The following is a 12,156-nucleotide window of genomic DNA, read 5'->3' as shown; positions in this document are numbered from 1 at the left end:
TCTAGACCATTTCTAACAGTCTGTCTATGTTCCTCTAGACCATTTCTAACAGTCTGTCTATGTTCCTCTAGACCATTTCTAACAGTCTGTCTATGTTCCTCTAGACCATTTCTAACAGTCTGTCTGTGTTCCTCTAGACCATGCATTCCTGAGTTTCCGTCCGTCTCAGGTGGCGGCGGCATGCGTAGCGGCGTCTCGTATCTGTCTCCAGATTTCTCCAAGCTGGACCACGTCTCTACACCTACTGACTGGATACACCTGGGAGCACCTCACACACTGCATCAAACTCATGCTGCTGTAAGTCTCTCACTCACTCACAGACCTGGGAGCACCTCACACACTGCATCAAACTCATGCTGCTGTAAGTCTCTCTCTCACTCACAGACCTGGGAGCACCTCACACACTGCATCAAACTCATGCTGCTGTAAGTCTCTCACTCACTCACAGACCTGGGACCACCTCACACACTGCATCAAACTCATGCTGCTGTAAGTCTCTCACACACACACACACACACACACACACACCTGGGAGCACCTCACACACTGCATCAAACTCATGCTGCTGTAAGTCTCTCACTCACTCACAGACCTGGGACCACCTCACACACTGCATCAAACTCATGCTGCTGTAAGTCTCTCACTCACTCACAGACCTGGGACCACCTCACACACTGCATCAAACTCATGCTGCTGTAAGTCTCTCACTCACTCACAGACCTGGGACCACCTCACACACTGCATCAAACTCATGCTGCTGTAAGTCTCTCACTCACTCACAGACCTGGGACCACCTCACACACTGCATCAAACTCATGCTGCTGTAAGTCTCTCACTCACTCACAGACCTGGGACCACCTCACACACTGCATCAAACTCATGCTGCTGTAAGTCTCTCACTCACTCACAGACCTGGGACCACCTCACACACTGCATCAAACTCATGCTGCTGTAAGTCTCTCACTCACTCACAGACCTGGGACCACCTCACACACTGCATCAAACTCATGCTGCTGTAAGTCTCTCACTCACTCACAGACCTGGGACCACCTCACACACTGCATCAAACTCATGCTGCTGTAAGTCTCTCACTCACTCACAGACCTGGGAGCACCTCACACACTGCATCAAACTCATGCTGCTGTAAGTCTCTCACTCACTCACAGACCTGGGACCACCTCACACACTGCATCAAACTCATGCTGCTGTAAGTCTCTCACTCACTCACAGACCTGGGAGCACCTCACACACTGCATCAAACTCATGCTGTAAGTCTCTCACTCACTCACAGACCTGGGACCACCTCACACACTGCATCAAACTCATGCTGCTGTAAGTCTCTCACTCACTCACAGACCTGGGACCACCTCACACACTGCATCAAACTCATGCTGCTGTAAGTCTCTCACTCACTCACAGACCTGGGACCACCTCACACACTGCATCAAACTCATGCTGCTGTAAGTCTCTCACTCACTCACAGACCTGGGACCACCTCACACACTGCATCAAACTCATGCTGCTGTAAGTCTCTCACTCACTCACAGACCTGGGACCACCTCACACACTGCATCAAACTCATGCTGCTGTAAGTCTCTCACTCACTCACAGACCTGGGACCACCTCACACACTGCATCAAACTCATGCTGCTGTAAGTCTCTCACTCACTCACAGACCTGGGACCACCTCACAGTGCTGCATTAAGTCTCTCACGCAGGCCAGACACACAGACCTGAGACCACCTCACAGTGCTGCATTAAGTCTCTCACGCAGGCCAGACACACAGACCTGAGACCACCTCACAATGCTGCATTAAGTCTCTCACACAGGCCAGACACACAGACCTGGGACCAATTGCATGCTTGTATGCACAGACACACTCATATGCGTTTGACCGAGCCAGACTCCATGCTAATTCTCTCGTTGCTCATGTAGGTTAACTGTAAACACATGACAATCCACTGTCTGGTTTGTCAGATAATAACAAATGTCTTGTTCCACCCCCCTCACACTCTCTCTTTCTCTCGCTCTCTCTTTCTCTCTCTCGCTCTCTCTTTCTCTCTCGCTCTCTCTTTCTCTCTCGCTCTTTCTCTCGCTCTCTCTCTCTTTGTTCTCCACAGTGCCCATGACAACGATGTGAAGGAGGCCAACAAACCCAAATCCCCCCCTCCGCTGTCTTGTACCTCCTCCCTCCAGTCCCACCTCTCCCTGGTCCCAGCCATCCAGAGACCAGCTACTTCCACCGCCCAGCAGCTCCTCTTCCAGCCCGGCCCAGTGGGCTTCCCACACCTCTCCCAGCACTCCCCCTCCCTGTCCCAGCTCCACGCGCTAGCCGACTCCCAGGCTTTGGGGCCTGCTGTGGTCAACATGTCTCAGAACTTCCTCCAGAGCCACAGGATGGGGCTGCTCACTGGGGCCACCACCATGACCTCCACAGCAGGGGCCTTCCCCTCCTATCCTAGCCTGACTTCGGGGCTCCAGCCTGGGGCTCGGGTGGCACCGCTGGCCTTGCAGGGCCCCATCTCCATGCAGGTAGCCTTGGCTGCGGAGCCGCGACACTGCCTCAGCATGGCCTACAGTGGGGGGTACTTGGGGGGCGTGGGCTTCACGGCAGCGGGCTGCTTCGACAGGTGACGCCAGGAGACAGAGGAGAGGATGAACAGCAAACCACCCCGAGCCAGGGACGGGGAGCGCTGCACTCCTCTTCCATCACTTCTTCCTCCTCCTCTCCGCTCCCTGGCGGACCTCCTCTCTCTCTCCGTCAGCACCCCGTCCCCCTCCTCGGCCGCCCCGCGCCCTGCGCCCCCCGCCATCAGACAGAGACAGAGAGAAAGACGGCTCAAACGCAAGCAAAGGTCAAAGGGCACCGATGATCCCGTGGAGGTCATCACACTGACATGACACCTGATGTCACTGACCTGATGTTGAACACTGTGTTCCGATCACGTCACAGGAACATGATGCCAAGGCAGTAGCATTAACACTGTGGAATGGTCACAGTATGTCCCTGGTTATGATACTGTTGTTATCACTTTGAACCAGAGGCTATGCAGCATGATTCCTCCTCAGTGCCTCCTGTGTTTTGACTTGAGTGATGGCTGTCTGTGAATTCAGCTGGTTGAAGATGAAGTGCTGCTGGATCTCTCTCACTGTATTCCAAAAATATGAACTCAACTGAAGAGGAGAAATAGGTCCGTAAAGTGACATCTTGAGCTGCTGACTTGGGAACAGTGGTATGAAGTGTTATAAGCAGACATACCAGTGAGTTGAAGAGGCTATGTCACTTGCTGTGTCAATATATAAAGGCCTTATATCACTGTTATGCCAGTGAATAAAGGGATTATGTCACTAAGTGCTACAGGGGCCATCTGAGAATTCCTACCCATAATCCTCTCTGGCTGGGGAGGGGAGGCCACAGAGTTCATTGTTCTGTCACAGCAGGGGAAATCCACAGTTTTAACATAGCTGTCATGTTTGGCCTGTTCCTCCCTCCATCCTTTCTTCTCCGTTCCTCCTTCCTTTTCACTTCTTCTTTTTTACAAAGTCTGCTCTTGTGGTGGAGCTCGCCTCATACCTGGGTCTTTGTTTCCGGGGGGTTCCAACCACCAAGTCTCATAGTGAGGGTTAAAAAGTAAAGCTTTGTTTTCCATGTCCCTCAACTCAAAGACTTCAAATGGAACTGAACTGACATGGAATGCTCATGGTAAAGGAGACTTGGAAACATAGAAATATAATTATTTGAATTCTAATTCTATGCTTGGAACTTTGTTGAAGTGTACATAATAAAATGCTGCTGCCTTCTGTATGAACTGATGGTTCTGTGTGAGCTGAAGACCAGACTTGTTTCCATGAACCACAGTGTATATCAGGGACTTGATGTAACAGATTACTTGAATACGATGCCATTGAAACGGGCCGTAGCTTTTTATTTAAATTGATACATTTGTTGTTGCTTTATTTAGTATTGTTGGTTAAGTTAGTTTAGTTTTCTTTGTTATACCAGCGCGTAAACACTCTATAAACATTGTTTATTTTTTAAAGTGCCCTTGTATAGCAACTGTATATTCAGGCTCAGGTTGTTAGGCTGAGAATATCCAATCAGCCGTCTCCTATTGCTGAGGTGACCCAATCAGCTGTCGTCTTACTCTGTGCTGTTGAGTGTGCTTTAAGTAGGTTCTAGCATGGCACCCAGGAGGGTTTCTCACGTCTCTACGTCTCTCAGAGGAAGAGGACCTGCCTTTTTAAATAATATACTAAGATATATAAACGCAGTACGTTTACATCCTGGTGTAATCCGTGACCTTGCGAACGATGAAACACACAGCCCATCTGCAGCTTGTCATCACTAATTGCTTCCCACATTTCCAGCGCTGCATTTCCCAAAACTTCCACTTCCTGTTGGAACGTAAACACATCCAGATTCCCCTTCTGGGTCACAGGGGTTCTCGCTGGTTACCGTGGCGATGGCCAAAATATCTAAATCAGTCACACTCAGAAGGAGAGTTAGTTGGAACGTTACAGAATGTGCTGTTTAAGATCAGCTATGGGTATCTGTAGAGCAGGGAATAATGGAAGCTCTATAAATCACATTTCTATCTGCAACGGTGTTAACTTCTGGTCCTTTTCTCTGTCTGTATCCTTTTGAATGTGTATATTTTACTATGGTTGTACCTTGTCCACAGCAGTTTTCAGACTTGAACTATGCCGATACTACTAAGGCAGTGTTCTGGTTCTCAGAACATGTTCTGATTCTCAATGTTCTAGGCTTAGATATCAGAGATTATTTAATTGAACGCTGTATGAAGCCTGCTTAAGCAAGTTCTGTCAAGCATCTGAAATGTGTCTAAACCTTTTATAGTGTAAACATACCTTACTGTAGTAAACATACCTTTGTAGACTACTGTATGTTGTTACTAGCAACCAAATGCATCTGACTGATCTCTTCTGAACTGTCAATCTACCCAGACCCACTCACTGTACGGTCATCACTACTTTTTATAGACAAAACGATTCTGTCTTTTTGTTAACTACAGTTAGTTATTTTATATTAATATTATTTTAGGTGGATTTTATTTACTCCTGTTCTTCCTGTGTTCATAAAGATGGATGCAGTCGGTGTGGAGTACAGGGTCATATTCATTAGGCACCAAACGAACAAACAGAGAGGGACTATATGAACTTAAGAATAAGAAAGCTTGTTTTCTGTTGCAAAACGTTTTGCTACGGTGTGACCTAATGAATACGACCCTGTTTTAGATAAAGAACTTGCTCTTCCCTCACTATAAAGCTACTTCTCCCTGAGGTCTCAATGTGCAATATGTTTTTGTTGGTAGAACCATAGAATGATTCCTTCTATTTCTATGGCTAGAACTCTTCTCTCACAGCCATCACTGTCTTGTGTATAGCCCTCACCACTGCTTCATCTTTTATAACTTATTCTTTGACATTATTGTGTGATTTGACTCAACCTTGATCTTTGCTTCCAGAAAGCAGAGAGCTCTGAACACTGTGACCATGTTGCATATTGCAGCCTTGACTGGCGTACGTGTTGCTATAGCGATACTGTGCATTTTTCTATATCCACAGAACTGTGCTGAGAACAACACATACCAGACAACCACACTACTTGTCCAATGAAATGACACCAGAAATGTCCCACCTCTATTTTTGTAAAGATCTTTTTGTAGTCTTTGTTGATGTGACACGGAAAGATAAAGGGGGTTTCTTTTATCAGATGAGCCATTTAAATAAAAAATTTTGAAAATCAACTGAATATCTTCACTGAGTCGGTGTGTTCTTTTGTTTGATGATATTTAGGCTTGATTTATCGTTTACAAGTAGCATACAAGTTATTGTACGGTATTATTGAGATATAGGCATGGCCTTACTGAAACAATGCTGCTTCACAAATGGTACCCTATTGCCTATATGGCTCTGGTCAAAAGGAGTGCACTATATATTTGGGATGCACTCTCTCTCTCTATATATATATACTTTTTTTAGGGGGTAGATCAGCTTTAATATTGCAGATGGATTGTAACTTCCATGAATGTAATTGTCTGCATCACTTCCAATCACCCATGTTTTTTTTCTTTCTTGCAAATATATATATATATATATATATATATACAGTTAAAGTCAGAAGTTTACATACACTTAGGTTGGAGTAATTAAAACTCGTTTTCAACCACTCCACACATTTTTTGTTAACAAACTATAGTTTTGGCAGGTGTACTTTGTGCATGACACAAGTAATTTTTCCAACAATTGTTTACAGACAGATTATTTCACTTATAATTCACTGTATCACAATTCCAGTGGGTAAGAAGTTTACATACACTAAGTTGACTGTGCCTTTAAACAGCTTGGAAAATTCCATAAAATGATGTCATGGCTTTAGAAGCTTCTGATAGGCTAATTGACATCATTTGAGTCAATTGGAGGTGTACCTGTGGATGTATTTCAAGGCCTACCTCCAAACTCAGTGCCTCTTTGCTCTTTGTCATGGGAAAATCAAAAGAAATCAGCCAAGACCTCAGAAAAAGAATTGTAGACCTCCACAAGTCTGGTTCATACTTGGGAGCAATTTCCAAACGCCTGAAGGTACCACGTTCATCTGTACTAACAATAGTATGCAAGTATAAACACCATGGGATCACGCAGCTGTCATACCGCTCAGGAAGGAGATGCGTTCTGTCTCCTAGAGATGAACGTACTTTGGTGCGAAAAGTGCAAATATATCCCAGAACAACAGCAAAGGAACTTCTGAAGATGCTGGAGGAAACAGGTACAAAGGTATCTATATCGACATAACCTGAAAGGCCGCTCAGCAAGGAAGAAGCCACTGCTCCAAAACCGCCATAGAAAAGCCAGACTACGGTTTGCAACTGCACATGGGGACAAAGATCGTACTTTTTGTAGAAATGTCCTCTGGTCTGATTAAACAAAAATAGAACTGTTTGGCCATAATGACCATCGTTATGTTTGGAGGCAAAAGGGAAACGCTTGCAAGCCGAAGAACACCATCCCAACTGTGAAGAACGGGGGTGGCAGCATCATGCTGTGGGGGTGCTTTGCTGCAGGAGGGACTGGTGCACTTCACAAAATAGATGGCATCATGAGGAAAGAAAATTATGTGGATATATTGAAGCAACATCTCAAGACATCAGTCAGGAAGTTAAAGCTTGGTCGCAAATTGGTCTTCCAAATGGACAATGACCCCAAGCATACTTCCAAAGTTGTGGCAAAATGGCTTAAGGACAACAAAGTCAAGGTATTGGAGTGGCCATCACAAAGACCTGACCTCAATCCTATAGAAAATGTGTGGGCAGAATTGAAAAAGCGTGTGCGAGCAAGGAGGCCTACAAACCTGACTCAGTTACACCAGCTTTGTCAGGAGGAATGGGCCAAAATTCACCCAATTTATTGTGGGAAGCTTGTGGAAGGCTACCCGAAACGTTTGAACCAAGTTAAAGAATTTAAAGGCAATGCTACCAAATACTAATTGAGTGTATGTAAACTTCTGACCCACTGGGAATGTGATGAAAGAAATAAAAGCTGAAATAAATCATTTTCTCTACTATTATTCTGACATTTCACATTCTTAAAATAAAGTGGTGATCCTAACTGACCTAAGACAGGGAATTTGTACTAGGATTAAATGTCAGGAATTGTGAAAAACTGAGTTTAAATGTATTTGGCTAAGGTGTATGTAAACTTCAGACTTCAACTGTATATATACATACATATATATACAAATACATATACATTTCCTTTTCTAAAATATATTTCCCTTTATTACTTTCCAACCCCACCACCCCTTCCCTAATTGGAGTAAACTAGTGAACAACAATGCTTAGGCCTCTACTTCCAGCTTATACATACTATATACATTTTATGGACACAGTCAATTTTACAATAATTATATTTTGTTTGTTTTTATTCCTGAACTTCCTCTACCCTCAACCTCTCCGATCATTCCCATGATGTCCATCCGGTTTGCTTCTATATGCCATATCTTTCTAACTGTGCTCTTTCACAAAAGCTCTCAACCTATAACCTATATACTTCTTATGGACACAGTATGCTTACATTATTAGTTATCTTGTTGTTATTAGTTGTTGTTAGTTGTTATTAGTCCCATCCTTCAACTCCATTCAACACCACCCATCTACAGTATCTCTTAACACCATCCGTATTGGATTTCTATTTGCCATATATTTTTCAACTGTACTGTGATGTTTTACAAAAGTTCTGAAACCTTTCAATTCTCATTGTTTCTACAGATTGTAAATTGAAGATAAATGTTTTTGCTAAAAGTATTATTATATTATTGATCGATTGACTATGACTTTTCAGATCACCCAGTAATGCTATCTGCAGGGTTAGCTCCAGGTAAATATTGCAATCCTTTAGCCATTCCTTTAGCCATTAGTCTCCTGAGTGGCTCAGTGGTCTAATGCACTGCATCGCAGTGCTAACTGTGCCACTAGAGATCCTGGTTCGAATCCAGGCTCTGTCGCAGCCGGCCGCGACCGGGAGACTCATGGGCGGTGCACAATTGGCCCAGCGTCGTCCAGGGTAGGGGAGGGAATGGCCGGCAGGGATGTAGCTCAGTTGATAGAGCATGGCGTTTGCAATGCCAGGGTTGTGGGTTCGATTCCACGGGGGCCAGTATAAAAAAATATGTATTCACTAACTGTAAGTCGCTCTGGATAAGAGCGTCTGCTAAATGACTAAAATGTAAATGTAATTCCTGGACCTGTGTCCAAAAACAAGCTACAAATGGACAGTACCAAAACAAATGATCTAATGATTCTGTCTCTTCGCAGCAAAATCTGCAGAGTTGGGAAGATTGTATCCCCCATATAAATAACATTCTATTGGTAGCAAGAATTTTATACAATAATTTTAATTGAAATATTATTTGAATCCGGCGCCGATTTGCGTATCAGTTCATAAACACTATGCCATGGGATCGGTACGTAAAAAATCTCTTCCCAACTATTTTGCAATCTATATGGGACGGCTGTCAATCCTTTGGTCCTTAAATGAAACTGGTGTACTTTGTTATTTATCACAGTTTTCTTTAACCAATTATGTTCTTTAATGCAAGGCCGACAGACAAGTTCCTTAAATTTTTCCCCTTCCACTTTCCTCTTCCATTTTTGTGGTAATGCTGCAATTATTTGGTTGTAATTTTGAGTAGAGCAGACATTTCCATATGTTTTTGTTAGCTGCATGTGCGACATAACTCCACCAGTCCTATCGATGATATCATTTACAAAGATTATACCTTTTTTTTAAATTTTGTAAAAAAAAAAAAGTTTTTTTTTTATCAATTAGTATATTTGAGTTTAACCACAAAATGTGTTGCATTATTTGTTCTGTCGTTTCTGGAGGATTAAATTGAAATTGCAACCAACTTTCTATGGCTTGTTTTAGAAATAGTGATATTTGGGAGATTATTTCCTTTTCAAATAACTGAAAGTGTGAGGTTGTAATCTGAATAAAGGGAAAAAGGCCATTCTTGAACATTGGGTGAGACAATCTTACTAATTTGCTAGAGAACCAGTTCGGATTTAAGTATAACTTTTGTATGACTGAAGCTTTTAGTGATAAGTCTAATGCTTTAATATTTAATAATTTCTGTCCTCTGAATTCATATTCATTATGTAAATAGGCCCGTTTAATTTTGTCTGGCTTGCCATTCCAAATAAAATGGAATCTTTTTTTCTCATATAATTTTAAAACTGTTCACTAGGCGTAGGCATGACCATAAGCAAATAGGTAAACTGGGATAATACTAAAGAGTTAATCAAGGTGATTTTTCCACAAATTGACAGGTATTTACCTTTCCATGGTAGCAAGATCTTATCTATTTTTGCTAACTTTCTATTAAAATTCATTGGAGTGAGATAATTTATTTCATTTGGGATATGTATTCCGAGTATATCCACATCACCATCAGACCATTTTATTGGTAAACTACATGGTAATGTAACATTTCTATTTTTAGTGATCCGATACGTAATATAGCACATTTGTCATAATTTGGTTGTAAACCAGAGAGGTTAGAAAATGTATCTAGATCCTCTATGAGGCTGTGGAGGGATTCAAGTTGTGGATTTAAAAGAAAACATGATTCATCAGCGTACAATGACACTTTTGTTTTTAAGCCCTGTATTTCTAATCCTTTGATATTATTGTTGGATCTGATTTCAATAGCTAACATCTCGATGGCCATAATAAATAGATATGCCGATAGTGGACAACCTTGTTTCACTCCTCTTGACATTTTATAAGAGATTCTCCAATATTGAAATGCTCCAGGCATTTATATATAAACCCCGGTCGTACTTTGTCAAATGCCTTTTCGAAGTCTGCTATGAATAGCAGGCCTGGTTTCCCAGATTTTTCATAGTGTTCTATTGTTTCCAGTACTTGCCTTATAGTATCTCCAATGTATCGCCCATGTAAAAAACCTGTCTGATTAGAATGAATAATGTCCGACAATACCTTTTTAATTCTATGCGCTATACATTTTGCTAGAATTTTTGCATCACAACACTGAAGTGTAAGGGGCCTCCAATTTTTTTAAATCTTACACTAAATATCTTACACCAATCCAGTCATGTCAGGTCATTGATCTGTTTCATGGAAGAGGGTAAACATTCAACAACAATACATTTTCACATTATTCAAACAGGACCTTGGCCTAGCTGACTGAAAACGAGGGGGAGGAATATGAAAACTGTCCCACAGACATTTCTCTACTAATCAAGTCCTCACTATCAATGACAAGAGTGTGTTATGAATATGAACACACATTTAGCACACACTCTTGTCACACAGTGAAACACATTACCGTCCGTTACCATCCAATTAATTCCTTCCAAAATAATTGTGCAATGTAAAAATGCACATGTACTTCAGCTTCCCATGGGATCACTGGAGGATGATGTAGTGAGGTCAAGTAGCAGGAGACACCAGCCACACAGACCATCTGTAGAGACTAGTGAAGACACCAGCCGCACAGACCATCTGTAGAGACTAGTGAAGGTACCAGCCACACTGCCCTGCTGTAGAGACTAGTGAAGACACCAGCCGCACAGACCATCTGTAGAGACTAGTGAAGACACCAGCCGCACAGACCATCTGTAGAAACTAGTGAAGACACCAGCCGCACAGACCATCTGTAGAGACTAGTGAAGACACCAGCCGCACAGACCATCTGTAGAGACTAGTGAAGACACCAGCCGCACAGACCATCTGTAGAGACTAGTGAAGACACCAGCCGCACAGACCATCTGTAGAGACTAGTGAAGACACCAGCCACACAGACCATCTGTAGAGACTAGTGAAGACACCAGCCACACAGACCATCTGTAGAGACTAGTGAAGACACCAGCCACACAGACCGTCTGTAGAGACTAGTGAAGACACCAGCCACACAGACAATCTGTAGAGACTAGTGAAGACACCAGCCACACAGACCATCTGTAGAGACTAGTGAAGACACCAGCCACACAGACCATCTGTAGAGACTAGTGAAGACACCAGCCACACTGACCATCTGTAGAGACTAGTGAAGACACCAGTCACACAGACCATCTGTAGAGACTAGTGAAGACACCAGCCACACAGACCATCTGTAGAGACTAGTGAAGACACCAGCCACACAGACCATCTGTAGAGACTAGTGAAGACACCAGCCACACAGACCATCTGTAGAGACTAGTGAAGACACCAGCCACACAGACCATCTGTAGAGACTAGTGAAGACACCAGCCACACAGACCATCTGTAGAGACTAGTGAAGACACCAGCCACACAGACCATCTGTAGAGACTAGTGAAGACACCAGCCGCACAGACCATCTGTAGAGACTAGTGAAGACACCGGCCACACAGACCATCTGTAGAGACTAGTGAAGACACCAGTCACACAGACCATCTGTAGAGACTAGTGCAGTGGGGGTGGGAGAAGCGCTTTCAGTTATCCCAGCCTTCGATAGTGCTGTTGGAGGGATAAGGTGGTCAGTCCAAATAGCCCATCTGTAGGGGAGTGCAGTGGGGGTTATGGAGGGGGGTGAACTTAAATGGAGTGTTGATTAACTGTTTTAATCTGTGTTTTGTAAAGTTTATCCTAGAAAT

At 43.3% G+C, this 12,156-nt stretch overlaps 1 protein-coding gene across 2 annotated transcripts in view; it reads left to right on the top strand.

The window, feature by feature from the left end:
* LOC121530894 (cyclin-J) overlaps window positions 1–3,810 on the top strand; it is a 35,465-nt gene extending 31,655 nt beyond the window's left edge. For both annotated transcript variants that reach the window (XM_045226754.1, XM_045226763.1), the window contains 2 exons: window positions 138–297; window positions 2,122–3,810. In XM_045226754.1, the coding sequence (XP_045082689.1) occupies window positions 138–297; window positions 2,122–2,635 (674 nt within the window). In that variant the 3' untranslated portion in view covers window positions 2,636–3,810. The remainder of the gene's footprint in view (window positions 1–137; window positions 298–2,121) is intronic.
* The last annotated feature ends 8,346 nt before the right edge of the window (window positions 3,811–12,156 follow it).

Source organism: Coregonus clupeaformis, chromosome 2 (assembly GCF_020615455.1).
Source record: "Coregonus clupeaformis isolate EN_2021a chromosome 2, ASM2061545v1, whole genome shotgun sequence".
NCBI classification, from domain to species: Eukaryota; Metazoa; Chordata; class Actinopteri; order Salmoniformes; family Salmonidae; genus Coregonus; species Coregonus clupeaformis.
This window is presented reverse-complemented; position numbering and strand designations above follow the sequence as displayed.